Below are 19,888 nucleotides of genomic sequence, written 5' to 3' on the forward strand. Positions count from 1 at the left end.
AAAAATGTGAATTAAATTATCCTAATATTACCTTTTTCTAAAATCCTGTCTTCAACAACAGCAACATTCTCTTAATAGTGTACCTTTAACATAGCTGGGGTATATACATGTACATTTAGTGCCAAGAACAGCTTCCTGTTTTGAAGAATTTGCATTGCTGAAGCAGAGACTGAAAAAACATCTGATGATTGTATATTATTATAGATTCCTTCATTACAACACCCTCTTGTTTAAGATACTACTTCTTAGCAAATATTTTTAATCAGCATAATTCTCACATTAAAAAAAAGACTATTAAAACTAATAATTCTTTTGACGTTCTACTGTGTTAATCCTGGCAAGGTATTTAGGTAGCCTGGTGCTAAAGTACACTTGTTGAATATAACACTTTTTACTTCTACAAGCTAATTCAGGAAGAGTTGCCTACAGTTTTTCCAAGCTAAATAAAACATAAATGCAATCACACACACACACACACAAAAAGCCTCCTTGCCACCAGGTTTTGACAAAAGAATACAATTGAAACTTAAGTACTCTCTCCCCTGTTAATAAACTGAGTGGCCAACTTGTAAAGAAGAATCCCAACAACCTTCATCTATGGGATGAGATGCTCATTAAGAAGAAAATTAATTAGCAGTTCAAAAAAATACAGGAGAAAGGTTTTGTTTTGCTTTTTCCCTTCAGATTCAAGCTTTATGAAAGAATTTCTCCCACATTAAATAGATTCACTAGGGGAAAACTTCTTACAAAGAAACCAGGCCATAAAAGCACATAATAGACCAGTAAGAAAAAATGTCCATAGCAATTTTTGCCTTTGACAACACTACTTTATTAAGTAGGAGGTTATTCAAATATGTCAAGTCTAATTGATGATCGGAGGGATCTTCAGAGAGACAAGTTAACTATGCATCTATTTAGAATCTTGTATTGTTTGCATCAACGTATTGCTACAATAGTTGTAGAGACACTTCACATTATGTGAAGATTTTTTTACTTTTCCTAATGTCATCAGAATTAATGTTATGGCTGGTTCCAAACTAAAGAGAGATCTAGAAAAAATTAGATCTCACACATTAAGCTTGCATGGTTGTGTGTACGCATCTGAAATTGAAATATATTTTCAGTGGTTTTACACGTCAACAACAAAGTAAAATATTTACTTCTAAGGTAGATGAGCACATAGTTGCTTTATCATACTAAATATCTGCTTTATGATAATGAATTGATTTAGGTAACATACATCACTACTTAGTCTGTGCACCATCTGTAGGTAGTCTTCACTTGAGCCATGTCTAGAACTATCAGCATGATGATTAGCTGAATTTCCAGACAACTGACTTGAAACTTTATTTTCATGGAGATTCCTCATCCCAGCTGTGACAATGGGACTGGATACTGAAGCTGAAATACAAAAAATATAAGCAACTATACTGATATATTCACATACTCATTAACTCTTAAAAAGTTTCAGAGAAAACACCATAATAGTGGATATAAATATGCTGGATGGTCTAGAATCTGAACAAGAATTGGACGTTTTTTATTGAATCCTTTTCCCACAAATACCTTCAATAAAATTAGACAACAATTAGTGGATTTATAACCTAAATTCCACGTACAGGTTAGTCAAGCTTCTCTCCACATCTATCCTAATTAGAGTCAGTATCACACCCTTACTGGTTATAGAAAACTGTTCTCCTCTATATGATTTGTATTCAGTACCTTTAGTAACTTCCAAGGTATTCATGAGACATACAAGATTACATACATAACAGCTATATATATTTTAAGCATAATGCTAAACTTTAAGAACAAATTATTTAAAATAATCCAATAAGAACTGTACTTATCAATCAAAAAATGCCTAGATATTTTAACAGTGCTCAGGTTATTCAAGATGGTTTTCAGAAAAGTGAAGAACAAGGAAATACTTTCATTCTGAAGGTCATCTTTGCCAGTTACTGCATACCTTGAGCATAATTCTAGCCAACTGCTTATTTGGCCTTAGCAAAAATGAGGTTTTTGCTAGTACAGATAAATGATGTCCACAGCTAATAAATAAAAGTTTTTAGTTTGTTTTGATGTTTTCTATTGTCACGTATATATGACAACTATGCAAAAGGGGTGTACATAGGGGAGCAATGCCACACAAACAGGTGTTTCACCTTTTCTTCTTTCATTTTACTTAAAAAAAATATAGTATATACTACCACTCCGTACAGCCAGAAAAGCAAAGCTTAAACATACTCCAAAAAATCCCCTGCCAACTCAAAGATTTGCATGAAGCATGTGACTCCTTTGAAGAAATCAGAAAGCCATGAAACATACATATGAAGGTAAAGCTGATGTGGTATCGGAGAATAAAACAAAGAACACAGAGTTACCTTGTTGCATCTGAGGGTGTGGTGTATAACTTGGAGGATGTGAATATGGCATGTATCCTGCAGGACTTTGAGGAGCATATGGACTAGGCACTGGACTGTTCTGTTGTGCCAAGAATCTGTTACCAGAGCTTGTCTGTGGTGGCACAAACCGGCTAAGAATACAAATTAAAAAAGCTTTTAAGAGTTGGAAAAGCAAACATAGACAAATTTATCATTTCTTCTGCAATACAGTCCATTCATATCATTATAGTTTCTTTAAGATACAAAATTCCAACACAATCAAGAATCTCCCTCAAAAGCAGTATTTTAAACTATCAATATCTTCCGAACTTCAGTTATTACTTAAAAGTCATAGCTTAGGTACTGCATTAGCAAAAGGAAAGAACAGATTAATAACCTTTCATAAGACCCCCACATCAAGGGAAATGAAACTCTGACACAAGAATCTACTAAAATAAGATCTGCAATTTCCAAAAGTTAGTCCTAGAAGTCTGAATTAAAGTGACAGCTAAGTTTTAATTAACAACTAGGTCACTAGGATTAACAAGGAGCCTTGTACTCTAAATATGATTTTTCCAGTAAGATTTTAATTATAACTTACATTCTTATAAATGTAAATCAAATAAACACTTCAGAAAGTAGATTACATGCTTTCACAACCCTCAGTTCTAGATAGCAACTCTATTAAAGTAAGCTTCTATAGAAAGAAATGGCAAAGTATTTAACACAAAGATTTTGCAAGGATTTTGAGAAGACTTTTTAATATTCATTGTTATGTTCATAATTCAGAAAACCTTCTTCAACATCCCTTTTAGATATAAAGGTAGAAAGGTGCAGATACAGAGCATTTAATTTGCTAAAACAGAGTAACGTGAAGTGAAATACGTTTATTTTATAATGATATTATAGATGAAATCTGTTAAAGCCCAATAACTGCATTGAAACTACATGCAGAACTCTTTATTCTAGAGTATTTTATTATATTAATTAAGGCCTGGATTATAGGTACATGCTACTTGCCAACACTTGAAAGTTTAAAAAAGAACCAGAAAGTTGACAAGGATTCTGCTGGACGACTGGCCAAATTACTTGGCCTATCCTCCTCTGAGTTGCCATTTGTATAACTGTTACAGCAGTACTCCATGCCTTTACAAGCATTCTTTCCCACCTTCTTGTCACATTGGCACTGTTGAACGTGCTTGAACACTTTAGCCTCTTCTCTCCTATCCCGTGCCACGAGCCACAGCCCCTGCCACAGGCAGAAAACAGAAGGGTGGCAGGAGGCAAGGGAGTCCTTAAGCAGGAAAGAAAGTTTGCAAAAATTTTGGGAGGGAAAGAAAGTAGAGAATCATGACTAATCCTCAGAATACAAGGATTAATTCACAGAAAAAAAGATGTTTATTTAACAGCTGAAGAAGCTCACTCTGCTGTCAGACAAATGTAAAATTTGTCTTGACTGTGATCACGTTCCACCCACATATTTGCAACATGAATTGACTGTCAACACAGGAAGAATTTGCACTTCGCTGACTCTCTCACTCCATTTAAAAGAAAGTGTTTTACCTGGAAGGGCTATGTGAGATAGTGGTTTGTTGATAATTGGAAGATGCAGGACTACCACGCATGGAATTCTGAGAAATATTAAACTGTGACATCATCATCCCTATTAAAAAGAAGATAGCCGCATTACTTCACACACATTTCCTTTTTAATCAGTGAAGTCTCATTTAAGAAATTATTATATTCAAAGAGATTATAAACTTTATAGACACTATCATCATCTGCTCGCAACTCTCAGAAAAATTAAAAATGATCAATTCCATGTAAGTTGTCCATTTTACATCATGACATAAAAAAGTGTTAATTCAGTTGTAAATATTAATAATAGTTCCTTTCTTTGTTCCTTAGGGCTTCCAAAGCCCAAACCTACTAGCAAATAGAACCATTTTATAACAGGACATATATTCCATACTCCAGCCTGGTGTGTACAGTACTTCCTGTGTCAATAAGTAAGAGATTTGGAAACTTCACAAGTCAGAAGAACCCAGAAATTTATCTCCCATTTTTAGAGCAAGTACAGCAAACAATCACCTTGGGATGAATGCTTCAAGATATTCTCCTGGCTCCCATAATGCCTTAGTGGTTGCTTTCTACTAAAGGACAAAAGCTTTCTATTCCACAGCCACTATACTTACAAGGAATGTTATCAAAACATTTCAATTGTAAAGCAGAACCAATACCCCAACTGTAGGCTCCCACAGCCTTTAGATCTCCACAGTTATGCTTTGAAAATTCAGGAATGGTACTAGTTGGCAAGTCACAAGTACCAATGTGCTTGAAATTAGCTAATTTAAGAGGCATTTGGACAACACCTTTAATAATTTACTTGAATTTTTGGTCAGCCCTGAAGTGGTCAGGCAGTTGGATCACTGTAGGTCCCTTCCAACTTAAACAGTCTGTCCTGCTCTAATTCACATCATTATTAGAGAGAACTTAAAGGAATCCTTTCTTTCCTCTCTTCAATACAGGTACAAAGAATTCTTGAATAACAGCATGACACTGGAAATCGAAATGATGCAGAAACATAAAAATCTCAGACAAACTTTAAGATATTTTAATGACAGAGCTGCATGTCTTGCAGCTAAACGTGTCAGAATTCATGTGAAAGCTGCAGCTTGGGAAGTCACAAGCGATCTATAGCTGTAGGTAAAAGCACATCAGTGCTACAAATATTTTAAACCAAAGGTTAGACAGAGGGCTGACACAAGTCCCCCATGCAGAGTGTTTGGGAGCTGTCAATCCTTGAACTGCTATCACTGAATTCAATTACTGCAATGTTCATACAAGTAAAGCTAGTTTCAGAAATCCTCCTTGTCACCCTTTTTCTCTTCCCCTCTCCCTAGCAGAGAAGAGATATGATAATCCCTTAGGAATGCAGCCATTAGTACCTCCTGGTAGGTGTGAAGTGCTGCATTCCAAGTATGTGTGCACACCAAAACTAGCCTAGAATAGAAGTGAAACTCCACGTTGTGCTGGAGAAAAAAAAATCAGAGATCTCCATACTTCAATACAGAGCACATTTCATTGTCCTGAGTAACAGAAGGGGACTCCTCAACTCCTGCAAGATTTGTGTAAATGGACACTGGTTGCCTTGCCTAGAGGCAACTGAAGAGGAAAGTCCAGGAGTTTTGTGTTGAAGGCAGCATCCAGCAGGCCACTGTCCGCTCACCTCTCCCTGCCACTCTCAGGGAAGCTAGGTATGATATTTCAGTCAAACTACTAACCCTTAACATTCAGGTACTGAAAGCTGAAGAATGTGCCCATACAGGCATGAACTGTGAGACTAAGAGTTTCATTTTATGCTTAAAACACAGACTACACTTTAAAAATAGTTTTAAAATACATCTATTTCCTCCTCTACATTTAAAACATGTTTTGAACCACAGATGTGGTAGTTTTTTGTTTCCAAAAGTAATAGAAATGAATAATTTTTTTAACGTCACTTAAAAACCCATAAAACTTAGTCTGCAACAGACAGCTCTCACTTCTCTCTCTCTGTTGAGGGAGGTATGCAACATGGGAGGCTCAATCTACATAACTTAAAAGAAAAAAAAGAAAATAAATAAATAATCAACCAAAACAAACAAACAAAAAATCACCAACAGTAAAAACAGTATATCCAAAGTTTCCAAACAGATAATAAGTATGCCTGATAATGATAATGAAAGAAGTAAACATAAGCCAACATTTAGTTTGAAGAGGACCTGAAATTAGTCTGTGGCCATTAGCACTAAAATATCTTTTTTACATAGTTGTGACATCACTAAGCAGCAGATTTATGGCTTCCATGTGTATTTCCATACCTTAAATATTTAAGAATCTCTTGACTGTAACCTTATGTTCAGGTTTAAGAAAAAATCATCCTAGTAGTAACAATACTAGAATGATTTTACTTAACACATACTCCTAGTCTTGACTACAACTTTTTTGCTCGGAAAACAGTGATATGTATAAACGTATTTTAATCAATCCCATTAAATGCCAAAGAATGTGCTACATCACAGATTTAGGCCACAGAAGAAATCTTGTATGATTTAACTGTACTACAGCATCACGCATGCTTAAGATACCTGCTCACCAACAGGTGATTTTTCAGTTATTGAATGTGTATATCTGCAAAGTTGTTCCCTTTTACAAACACACTTGCACTTGACTCCTTGTATAAACGAAAATAATTACACAAGAAATTGACGTTATTGAAAGATGCTTAAGATCTTAACGCTCCAAAATCCACAAGTTCTGATAAATAGCTTAAAGTAAGTATTAAATCTTTTCTGAACCCTAAGCGATGCTATGAATACTAACCTATTGCAATATACTATTTTAGCTGATATTCCAACACATATTTGCTGAAAGACACAGACAAAACACTGAGAGGAAAAAGTGCAAAAATTATGAAGAAAACTGAAACTAAATAATATCTTAATTTTAAATAAATAATTACAAAGAAATACGCTTCAATCATCTACTACAAGATGCAAGAGAGATGTAGTTGCAAGATGGCACCCATAACCTTCTATGTCATGTGATGCAAAGTTCTAAAATAAAATTAACATTTTGCCCTTTGTACAATGTCAGGCCTGATGCTGCATGGTGATTTGACTCAGTGTATTCAGACAACCTGGAAACAGAAAACAGACTGAAAAATCTAAGTAAAAATCTAATCTAAAAACCTAAGCTTTCATAAGAATTGAAAACAGACTATTTAGTTTTCTGAAGATGTCTTTATTTCCTGACAAACTCTATTGGACCTAGAATTTTATTCTGTGTTTAATGTAATTTTTTAGTCAGGTGATACTCCTGCTCTTGCATCAAAAATGAAGGCAAGGAGAAATCAATTTGAGTTCACTCTGTCTACAGTAATGCTGGAACTGACACTCAAGGGATCATGGTGCACAGACCCATGCCAGGCTGAGTAAACAGACAGGGGGGATCCCGCTGCCCTCACTCCTTCTCAGTTGTGGGTATTACAAATACGGGGCCACAGTACCTAGCACTGATTTCACCATATGCTGGACTCAAATGTGGAAGGACAACATTCAGAAGGAAGACGGTAAGAACAGCAGAAGACATGAATTTGAAACACTAATTTCATTCTTCTACACCTATGCTTTTCCCCTCTTGCCCCTTTCTTTCCACCTTTCAGATTTCACACTTAATTTCCAATGCTTGTATTGGTACAAGCATTTATAACAATGTAAAATAAAATTAAATATTCGAGATAATTTTAAAGCCTGATATCTTCTGGTTCTCTGAAACTCCTCTGTTAATTTTACTAAAATAACACCAACTATTATTTTAAGTTTCATGTTGAATTATCTTTTATTCTGAACTAATAACTTCCTCCAAGCACAGGCCAAAGCATATTTACTAAAGATAGATGTGCTTTTATTTCATTAACGATTATTCTTAACCTACTGAATCAAGCTACAAAAGCATTTCGCCCTGTAAAGCACATGAAGAGCAAAAATTAGAAAGAAATTAACTTGCTTTCTCTTTCTTTCAAAAACCTCTGTTGGAACAGAAAATTTCAAAAATGATGTCTCCTTTTTGCACTGGCAAAAATTATTCTACTTTATGAAAATCGTGGAAAACTCTAATTCGTGTGAATATTTCTTTTGGACCACTCTGCAAACTGGCAGAACAATCACAACTCTTCCCACAGCTGGAAAAATCATACTCCCCCACAGCTACCACCAAACACAGAATCTAGAGACTGTTTTCAGAGCTTGCATTTCAGGATACGTGTATACGTGTATACGTGTATACACACATATATGTGTGGTTTTCTGTGTGTGTATATATATAAAAATGAACTTACAAATATTTAGTACTGTCTTTCCCATTTCCATTCCAGCAGATTTCTGCCTTCTTTCAAGGAAAATTATATATTCTGTCCTTAGCAAGTTCTTTTAAAATATTGTGTGGCTTTTTACTCACCCGCCTAGACAAACAAACCTAATAATCTCATTTTATTATTCTTCCCCCTCTAAAAACACCCAACATTTCCTATCCCCTGTGGACTCCAGTAACACTTCTTTCTGTATCACTTCAGTACAGAGACAGCAAAGCTTTTCCTCAGTGTGAGGATAAATCTGTAAATTCTCCTACTCATTTAATAGTTTGGTATTTAAAAAACATCCTTCAAGTACAAGTCTCCAGATCTACCCCTAGAACCTGTTCAATTAATCCTTTGCTTGGTCTCTCTCCTTCTTCATCTTTGCTATCTAGCAGTGTATCTCACTACATCTGTCAAAACAGTAAAATCTGTAGGGCATCACGAACTGCCGAGATGACAAATGACAGGGGGAAACATCTTAAGTATGGGTCATTCAAGTTTATTCCTTATCCCAGAACTATTAAGAACTACCACTGCAATGACACACCATAATGCTACAGATTTTCACTAAGATTAAGGCATATTTTTCCAACTTCAATCATTTACTAAAAACAATATATGAACCTAGCTATAAAGCTATAAAATAATTTTAAAATAAAATCCAATCACTCATCCTAGAGATTAAATTTAGTAGTGAAATGAAACTTTTTTTTTTTTTTTTTTTTCAAAAAAACCCACCTGGTAGAGCTTATTTCCATGGTTATTCTAACACAATTGCGCTGAGAAGATGTCAAGGTACATAGCTTTATACAACTATCAAATACAAGGTAGGGCATAAGTATCACAACTGTGCTCCATATATATTTGTGGTTAGTATCAGTACCCTAAACTTACAGAACAACATAAAATGCAGTCAATAAAAAATAAAAAATCCTTACCGCTTTGTACCCCGTATCTGTTTTGCATGCTTTTCTCCCTGAAAACATTAGGATTCCTTGCCAGGATAGCCTGCAGCAAGACTGGTATATCTCCCTCTGGATCATCACTGCCAAGGTTATCTTTCAACTCTCTGGAATTGTGGAAGTAAGCAAATAAAGAGGCAAATGCATTTTCAAATTATAAGAAACTATGAGTCAAGTAGGAGAAACCAAACCAAACCAAAACCAAAAAACTAAAACCAAAATAAAAGACGACAATTTACTATTAAAATGTAGAAAAAAACCACATCTGCAAAGCTCTGTTCCCTGCCTCAATTTCTGGCCCCCCTTCTTTAAAGAATGGATGAAGAGCTCTTCCTACTAGTCTCCAAAGTTATTTTCTGAAACTAAGCACTTATATATACATGGCTGTCAGTTTCAGACTATTATAAAAAGTTTCCTATGCCCACTTTTATATCGCAATTTTCTCCACAAAAGAATGTTTTGGCATAACATCAAGAAAATTTTATCGCAGAAGTGAAAATAACATACGCATGAACTTATAAGATTCAGGTTGCAGCTCAATGCTTTGAGAATCTTTTATTTTAAAAAGGGGAACTGGCATTTCTTTGACATGACAGGATTCCCTCTGAATCATAAAAAAAAGAAGCTATGAATTTGCTGTAAATGCATCCATGCTTTCACTTATTGTTTGCTTTGAGGACTTTTAAAAGCTACTTCCACTTGATCAGAACAATTGGTTGGAACATGTAGCAAAAATACATAGTTGGTTGTTGACAAAGGACACTGCGGAAAAATAAAAAAATTAAAAATTAAAAGAAAAAAAACCCCCAAAGATAATACATTAGCATATTTGCTGTTTCAATTCTTAAAATATTTAAGTTGAACTCCTAATCAGAATTGGCATGGGCTTTACATGGGCATCTTGGAAAATTTTATTTTTCTGTAATACTGGGTATATAATTCGTCTTTGCACATTACTAATCAAAGTGGAACACAAACGAGTATTGCACAAACACCACAAAGTCTGCATTCCTAACTTGGAAGAATGGAATAGCAGCAGATCTGTTAAATAAAATAACCCCCACAGTTATGAATAAGGGCTGCTGGACAATTAACAACATTCTCATGGACTGACCATTTGACACTTAATACAGTTAAGCAAGTAATCTGCTAAGCAAGCCTAATAAAAACCCTGCATGTTCTAATTTTCAGATTCTCACAAACATCGTTCTCAATCCAGTTAATTTTGATTTCAAGGAATAAGGACAGTTATCTGATACAGCTGAAGTTCAAAATACATACATGTGATCTGTTGACACCTGATTGAGACTGTGTACAAGCTGTGAAACCAGATTTTCATCCCTGCAAGCCAGAAGGCAGTTCACCTCTTCAGCTATCCGTCCATTGAAAAGCAGGCTTTTCGTTGTTGTAGCAGGTAAAGGTGATGGAAGAGGCAGCTGGTTCAAAACTGTTATGAGAAAAGAGAAAGGAGTTCAGAATCATCGCATGAAACACAAGCATAAGACTGGCACCTTCTTACTCCCTCATGTGATTAAGATAGAAAAATTGACAACTACATTTAAAATATAGGGAAGATTTTTTTTTAAGTCATGAACACAAACACACATGCTGGACCCTGTTTTAAACAAAGTAATGCACTCAAGGCCACAAGTTATATTACTATATTATTGTAATTTTTAAATTGTGCTAATGCAAGTATTATTTAAAAAACACACACTTTTGTAAGTTATTTAATATGTTATGGCAGCTTTGGAACCCATCACAATATTTCAATCAGATCATAAAGAAGCACACTTCACTTTCAGAGGTTGTTCCTTCATCTACAGATGTAACAAGGAGGTATATCGTATAAAAAAAGCCTTGACCAGATGACTGGCATAGGTACACAGACAGGAGAGGCGTGAGCCAGAATACGCTAAAAAGATAGCTACCTACAGAATTCACCTTCATGGGTCCCTGAAAACAAGTTGACTCTGACTTCAAGTTTCCAGCCAGGCTGATTAAAGCTCTGTGATAAAGGTTTTAACTGAACCATCAGAAATATCTTGAGAAAAAAACAGCTTAAGTGAAATAGACTCTTCTGGCTCCTCTGTATTTGGAAATTCTTTCTTTTTTAAAAGAAAGGGGTGGGGGGAAGGCAGTGGGGGAAGAATTCCATTATTTTTCCCCTCTATATAGTGTATAACATTACTGTATTTAGAAATAAACTGCAATTCAGATAGAAATGTATAATATTAAAATAGCTACCTTCATTACTTTCATCAGGTTACCTTAAGTGTGCCAGAAATTTGGAAAAAAATGTCAAGACCAGCAAAATACATCTATTAAACCAGTATAAATTCAGCTAGACTATTCTCCTGCCTCTACTCATCACATCCTCCATGTTTTTAGGGCAACAGGACTTGCTCATTCCAGTTCCTTCTTTTCACGCAGAGAAAAACAAGGTGAAGCAGTTAAAAGCCTTTTTCTTTCAGCTGCTCCTGAGTTTCTAAACATGAGATAAATACAACAGATAGAGAAACAAATGCACATAGAAAAAAGGCTAATCCCACAAAAGGTAGTTCAGTGTTTCAAGAAAGTCTTGCAACAGGAATCTGGCCAGTGACTTCTACCAGTAAAGTATTTTGACTTCCTTTAGGACCTTATGTGAAAATACTTTATGCTGGAAAACAGCCCATGGCCCAGAAACTTATGATTTGCATCTTGATGGCCCATTATCAGGCATTCATAATGATACACATATATATTTCTACATACATAAGCAGCATCTTCCAATCTGATATTTCAGAATATCAGAAGGATATGAAATCGTTTTTTTTCCTCAAATATATCTGCTTTTTTTACTGTAGACAATTAAATTCAATTGCTGGGCATATACTTTCATTGTCTCCTGGGAAGTCTCCAAATTTCAACAGTATAATAATAAAAACAAGAGCTCAGAAGAAGTACCTGGGTCACTGAGTCCAATTATCCTCAGATAACTGAGCTATAAACTCTTCCTTATACTTTATAAACAAGATGCATCTTTGTCCCAACTGTTCTTAGTGCAATGGTTGTTCTAGAACGTCATTACAGTAATTATAAATCTCCTCTTAGTTTTTGTGAGAAATGTATTTTTGGTCACATTATAAGCATTTGGTTTAGTGCCAGTATCAGCTTTTAATGTAAACAGTGCTTTTCCTTTCCTTGCGTTCTGTTTTCCTGACATATTTAAAGACGGTGCACACACCCCATCTGCTCCTTCTGTAGGCTCAGCAGCTGAGAAAGAAGACTCATAGCTTCAGCTGCCTATTTCCATTCTAGCAGCCACGCTTTGCGTCTAAAAATGAGAATAACTTTTTTGTACCTTGTCCAAAACTAGGGAACTAGGTTTCAAGTATATTCACCATATTCCACAACTCTCAAGCATCAGCTTAATCCTCTCTCTTTCTCAACCCCCAAGTGAAGATGGTGAGATAAATATTTTAGGTAAGTACTGTATCATCTGAGGGAACTGAGGCTGTTCAGCCTGGAGCAAAGGAGGCTGAGGGGAGACCTTATCGCTGTCTACAACTACCTGAAATGATGTTGTATCATGGAGGGTGTTTGGTCTCTTCTCCCAAGTAGCAAGTAATAGGACAAGAGGAAATGGCCTCAAGTTGTGCCAGAGGAGGTTTAGATTGAATACGAGGAAAAAATTCTTCATGGAAAGGGTTGTCAGGCATGGGAACAGCCTGCCCAGGGAAGTGGTGGAGTCACCATCCCTGAAGTCCTTTAAAGGACATATAGATGAGTTTCTTATGTACATGGTTTAGTGCCAGAGTTAGCTTATGGTTGGACTCAATGATCCTGATGGTCCCTTCTAACTGAAATGATTCTATGATTTATGTTTTTTCCTTTTTTTGTGGGGTACCAGGATATGCTACTGAAGGATAGTCCAAGCAAGCAATTCCTATATTTTGTTTCAGGTTTTCTCAAGGTTGGGGTTTTTGTTTGTTTGTTTGTTTTTGTTTTGTTTTGGTTTTTTACCTACATTTCACTTCATGTTTAAATTAGTAGGATTTGAATATATATTTTTTAAAATCCAAGCAATGACAAAACTAACATTTTTAATGCCAAATCTGATTTTGAACAGACTTACATATAAGAACTTATAAAATAAGACTATTTTTAGTATTTTGAAAATGCAGGTATCTACTAAAGAGGCAGAAAACAGCATAGCAAATGTAAGAAAAAGAAGAGTACTCACGGTCTGTAAGACTAGCAATCCCTGCAAGAGTAGTGATGGGAACATGAGGCATATCCCCATTCATCCTGAAGTTCTGGGATAGTAGTGCCTACACAGATATTTTAGTTCAGGTGCCAGCTATCATTACTTCCCATCTCCCAAGCACTAAGGAAAAAAAAAAAAAGAAAGAAAAAAAAATTGTCAGTTTACTTTTTTAGAATTTTAAATGCAGTTACATAAATGCAACACATATAATAACCTCAGATGCATACCAAGTAAATTTTGTCAAGAGTGGGTAGAACAATGCAGATTTTGTATATCAAACGGTACTAAGGAATCAAAAGGCAAGCTTCAGGTCTCAGAGGCAGAACCCTTCATCAAAAAACATGCAACATAAGGCAATTAAAGGGAAATTTTTTCAGGTCTTACAGTACCAATTCGAATATTGGTAACAAAGCTTCTGTTAGTTCATACTGAAGTGGATAGCTCTTAGTCCATAACCAGCCTAAGTATCAGCTGCTATATTCACTTTCCAGTTTTGCAATGGAAGTATTTTTCATATAAGATGAGGCTATAAACAAACAAACACAAACAAAAGGAATAACCTACAGATGTAAAATTCAAGGAGTAAACAAAGTGACAAATACAATATCTTAGTTTGTTTAATAACTGGTAGGTATTTCCAAATTGATCTGAAAATAACAGTTTAATATTAAACACTGTCAGGTTAAACTACCAGAAATTGTATCACCTCCTCCACAAAAAGAAAAGGTTTAGACACCACTGGACCAACTCATTTATTTCCTGTAAAACAGAACAGTTTACATTCAACTACTGAAAAAAAACCTGTTTACCCTGTTACTGTAGTTCCAAAACAGCAAAGATTTACAAAGATCACACATTACAATCCGCTATTACACCAATGTAATGAGGAAAACTGAACATTATATTTTCTGAAGACAAACAAAATATATTTTAAAAAAATAAAGTACTTGATATATAACGTGTTTAGCTATTATAGAGAGGCACCTGTGTTAAGAGTTTGGAAAACAGTAAAAAGACTTCTTCTGTAAGCATTTATATTATGTACTGAAGATGTTGAAATCATGATTTGCTGACAATTACTTCATAAGCCAACATTTTTGAGAATTACATATACAACACATACAAACAAACAGATCACTGTCATTTCCTTAGTAATTTTTATCTCATTCTTTCTTATGTCCCACCAATGACAATACATAGGACAACACCGCTAATAAATACATATAGATTCCAACCAGCACAACCAAATGTTTCAAATATTTTTCCTGCTCAAAGTTGTCACAAAACACTGAAAAGGTTTCCCTGTCTAGAAAAACAACTGAATTATCTGAAAAAAATACCAACACTGAGGTTAAAGAGAACTGACAATGAGCTTACTTCCTTTGCTGCACCTGCCACAGACTCATTCTCACCACTAAATTACATTTGTTTTAAAAAAATAGAGTACATGTACAGAAACCTGGTTAAGGAAACTGCTACAGACAGATATGCTTTGTGGGTTGTTGTGTTTGGGTTTTTTTTAATCCAGGAGAAAACGTCCTTCAAACACTCAGAAAAGTTTCAAATACTACTCAATACTTGAGGTTCTTTATCCCAAATGAATACCAATATACACAGAATTCCAGTGGTTTCTTAGTTTCACAAATGAGGAAAGGAAGAGCAAGCGAGAGTACAGGGGAAAAAACCAAAAGATAACCTAATGTTTTCCACTATGAGCCTGCAAGAGCAACCCACAGGAGTGAATACTTTCAGCATTTAAGATTTCATTGAAAGGTTAGTAATTGAAGAAATTAAAGAACAAATTCCACACAGAAATTATATGTACAATAAAAAGGTCATGTCTGCATCAAAGCTGACTATGTCAGTAGTCAATATTATGGGAAATCTTGTGTGTAACCCAGAAAAACCAACATCATAAATAAGTAAATAAATAGATAGATAGATAAATGGATGAATAAATAAGTGAATAAATAAATAAATCTGCTCATTTTTCCTTCCTGATCACCTGGCAAAGTGGTGAGCATCAGGAGCAGCCACTACTAATGCAAGTTCTTTCCTGGGGTTACTGCCACAATAATTTAATTATGCTGATACTCAATGGGAAAAATGCCTCCAAAGCCACACACTTAAGTTAAAAACCTTCTCCACAGATACATGATAAGAAACTCAAACTGGTAAGATCGAGACTTGAGAGTGTAGCAAGTGCAGTGAGCTACGATGGTCAGGGGAAGAATAAACTTTCTTTTTAAGAGGACTGTAGAAGAGGTTGCTTTGGTTAGCTAACAAAATAAAGGTCAAGAGGGGATGTGGTTTCTCTCTCTAAGGCAGTCAAAGAAGTCTACAGAGGAAGAACGATACTGGGCAATGCTAACACAACAATAAATGGAGGCATGAAAATAAACAAGAAGAAAATCAGAATGGAACTTCTTGCCATCAGAGCTGCCACTTTCTGGAATGGTCTTCCATTAGGACCAGCAACAGAGATAAGCAACATCATTACTTTAAAGATGGATCACACAGATGTTACAGAAGGCAGAGGATGCGGTTGCCTGCACCAGCTGGGAACAAAGCACAACGGTTCAAGAAGTCTCTTACACTACAAAGTCTTTGTAACTACGACGATGTGAGTAAACAGATGAGAGTAAAACAAAAGACAAAGGGAGAGTGATGGGATTAAGTGATAGGATTAATTTATACAAGAAACAATACAAAGAAACCACATAGGAATATCTGGGTCCAAATCTGTTGTGTTGAAAGCAAATGATGTCTCCGATACAACCGGCAAACAAGGTGGGATTCAATTCCAGAACTAGAGACACAGATCCAGTTAAACTAGAACCCAAATTTGATGTCTCCGAGAACGTTAATAAACTCACTCATGTAAGGAATTTCAAATATGGCAGCTGAAAATGAGATACATTCTTTCTTACAAAACATCAAAACAGCAGCCAAACCATTAATTGTTGCATGTCAGGGAAGTTTCGTTGCTTTGGTTGGTTGGTTGGTTTGTTGTTGGTTTTTTTTTTGGGTTTTTTTGTCTGATTTTGTTTTTTTTTTTTTTTTTTATATTCTCCAGCTGTAATAAACACTACTTTGTAGCACCTCACAATTAATCAAGAATAATCAACATTTCCCAGTATTAAAATAATTTTACATTATCATCTTTGCACAGTAGCTATTAGCAGTAGTACAGCATTTCTACCTCTAGATTGAAAAAATAAACCTGTTAGTTAATTTTAGCTGAATTAAGGAAATCAAAGAACTGCTGCATCGGTAAGCTTGTAAACAATGCAGTGTGGTATAGCAGTTCAGACAGAGAAGTAGAAATCCAAATTACATACACGCAAATTAGGTCTTGTATATTCAGTATATATGTATTTTGGCTTTTGCTTCTTTGTAAGAGACAATGAATATCATAAAAAACATTTCAGGGAAGAAGAAACTACAGTACACAAAGAAAGCTATACAAAGAACCCCTCAGTGAAAGAAAAACAGTGAAACGGCAGCATATATTGAGAATAAGTCATTCATAATACAGAATAATTAAGTAAAGCTAAGCCAAGATAGCAAGTAACACTTAAAAAAAAAATCATGCTAAAGATAATAAGCACACATTTGAAGTGCTATTTCTGTATGTTATCTTCTTCCTTTTTTTGGTCAGTAATGTATATTCTGCTTTAGTGCAAATCAATATTTCAAAGAAAATTCTTATCAAAATGTTATGGTATTGTGGGTTGTTAGGTTTTGGTGTGGGGGGGTGGTTGTTTGCTTTCTTGGTTTTGTTTTGTTTGAAGTTTTTTTTTTTTTAAGAAGAAAGTAAAGATGTGCTTGGTAGAACAGTGGCACAAGGTTTAGGCTGCATCATGTGCATCCTCCCTGCAATTCATCTCTCTATATATTCTGCATTTCTTCACCATAGTACTGGCTAAAGGCAGAGTGGACAACTAACAAGAAAAAAAAAAAAATCTCTTTAGAGAGAAGGGACAGGCACAGGTAAAAATCAAGGGAGGAGGAGAGGATTAAAGTAAGTTGTGAACAATTTAGGTAAAGAGTCTGCGATTGCCAGTGAAAAGAAGAGACACCACAACCAGGGAATGAAAAACAAACAAATGAAACAACAAAAAGTCACCACAACCAACCAAAACACAAAGCACACAACCCAAGCAAACAACAGATACCACCCCCCCGCCCAAAAAAAAAAATCCAAGAAAAAAGAGAAACAAACTGCAATTGCATTTTTTTTTCAGATACTGCAGCATCTGACTATCAAGAAAATGACAAGAGGACTCTGACCACTAGTTACTATACAAAGGTTCAAGCTCTGCATTTATGAAGCTTTCCTCTTGGCTGAAAAACATTCTTGTCTCCTAAATGAATACATCAGTTCTTCCACAACTCAGCTATGTACATACATGAGAATGGTGGAAAACATAATAAAGGGAAAAATCTGTTTATGTGCAGTAATACAAAGACAAGTAACCAAACCCAGGATTCAGAAATTTCCTATGTACACTTAAATGTTTAATTTCCCACACTCCAGGATATTCTTTAATGTATTAGATCTTTGTACATAAAAAATAAACTATATATGATTGAACTAATATATCTCCAAGAAGATTAAAGATGAAGTTGAGTGGATTAGAATTAAATTTTAGAGAAGGGCTATGGTATTAGGTCTCCATATTTTTCTTTTTTTTTTTTTTTTTTTTTAAGCATTCTATTCAATAGAATACTTTAAATATAGTTATGTTTCATTTAGTTTATATTCTGAAATCTTTATTTAAAATAAAAACACTTTAACAAGTAGTTTTCATTTCTTATATATTGAGTAACATCATATTGATGTAACCACAGCACAATAATCAAAGCTGACTTCTGCAGCTGCACACTCAAACCACTACAACTCTGATATCAGCTATTTTATAATTCAGGTGAGCAGGGAAATTCTATTTTAAATCAGCAATTATGCTATTAAAAATTTAAGAAGCCTTGCCTCATAGCCAGTTTTAAAGCTCCGCATTTTGCAATAAAATACTTTTCTTACTAGTTACTACGTGAATCTCTGCCAGTTATTAGGTCCAGAAACTGTCTCTAAAAAAAAAAAAATTTAAAAATCTCTTAAAGAACGAGGCAGAGAAGCAGAAAGACAATGAATCAATATCCTGTAGTTCTCATTCAAGTAAGATACCATGAATGAGGTACATCACACAGATTTACCCACAAGAGGGCAGATTTCTGGTTTCCATACCAGAGCTACAGTTTGATACAGTGACAGTAATTCTGTTACAAGTTTACAGAAGTAAATGCTTTTAAAAATATTTCAAAAAATACTAAGGAAAGAGATCTGGTTGCTGAAACATAGTCTAACACCTTTGGGGGTAATATACACATCTAGATATCTAGATACATATATTTTCACGCACACTTTCACAATATTAAGCATCTTAACACTAATTCAATCCTAGAAAAAGTCTGTATTGGAAGTGACCAACTTACTGTTACTAACACTATAGTGTTACTATCACTGATGCAGCCATCTAAGGTTAAAATAGAAGCCAAAGCCACCTGGTATGAAACTAAATTTAATAACCAAAGTGGCATGGTGGTTGTGGCAGATGGGAGAAGGTGAAGAGAAAGGGCAGAGGGGGAGGGAGAAAGTGCTGGTGCTGTCAGAAATCCAGAAGACTCATTATTAACAACAGCAACAAAAAAGCCCATGAAAACACATTACCATTTATAAAGCCAGGAAATTCACAATATGTACAGAACAGTTTCACTTTCTACAGTACTGGCTACAGAAAAAAAAAAAAAGTTTGAAAATATAGATACAGAAATCCCAGAAGCACAAAACCAGATGAAATTCTGTGCACTAGTGAAATATGTATGTTTGGTTCACAAAGTGATCAGCTAGCAAAATTGGTGATGCTGACAAAGCAGGTGAAAACTTAAAGAGCTTTAGATGAAAATTAACTAGCACAATTTCTATGCCAATATTATCATACCGTGTTCTTCTAAAACTATTCAAATACCATGTGGCCAAATCACTACAAACTACAACCACTGTAAGAAAAGAAACCTTAATGAAAAGTACTGTACTGGGAAAACTTTAAGTTGCTTCTCAACATAAAGCACCCTTCAGAAAAGAATTTTAGAGCAATCAGTTTCTTTCTCTGGCTACAGCAACATTCCCTTCAGTCCTTGTAACACTGACACGGATGTCTCAGCTGCCTATGTGCGAGTAGAGGTAGTGACACCACAGTAAATGGCAAGAGAAGGCCCAGTGAAGATGGTGGAAGCACACACAGCCCAAGAGACCTGTGAATTCAAGGAAAGATGCCCCCTAATGCAGGAGCACACTCATTTCTGCCAAGGTAAACTAACATAGAGCATA

The 19,888-nt window shown here is 35.2% G+C and overlaps 1 protein-coding gene across 7 annotated transcripts in view; it reads right to left on the reverse strand.

Moving 5' to 3' along the window:
- NIPBL (NIPBL cohesin loading factor) overlaps positions 1-19,888 on the reverse strand; it is a 153,935-nt gene that overhangs the window by 80,206 nt on the left and 53,841 nt on the right. For 3 of the 7 annotated variants that reach the window (XM_080362076.1, XM_080362077.1, XM_080362078.1), the window contains 6 exons: positions 13,474-13,617; positions 10,527-10,692; positions 9,222-9,352; positions 3,948-4,047; positions 2,385-2,536; positions 1,241-1,401 (listed from right to left, as the gene is read on the reverse strand). In XM_080362076.1, coding sequence (XP_080218202.1) covers positions 1,241-1,401; positions 2,385-2,536; positions 3,948-4,047; positions 9,222-9,352; positions 10,527-10,692; positions 13,474-13,537 — 774 coding nt within the window. In that variant the 5' untranslated portion in view covers positions 13,538-13,617. Of the gene's footprint in view, positions 1-1,240; positions 1,402-2,384; positions 2,537-3,947; positions 4,048-9,221; positions 9,353-10,526; positions 10,693-13,473; positions 13,834-19,888 lie in introns of those variants that run through there. The other 4 variants (XM_080362081.1, XM_080362083.1, XM_080362080.1 and 1 more) reach the window with 2 other exon arrangements.

This window comes from Nesoenas mayeri (assembly GCF_963082525.1).
Source record: "Nesoenas mayeri genome assembly, chromosome: Z".
In the NCBI taxonomy this organism is placed as follows: Eukaryota; Metazoa; Chordata; class Aves; order Columbiformes; family Columbidae; genus Nesoenas; species Nesoenas mayeri.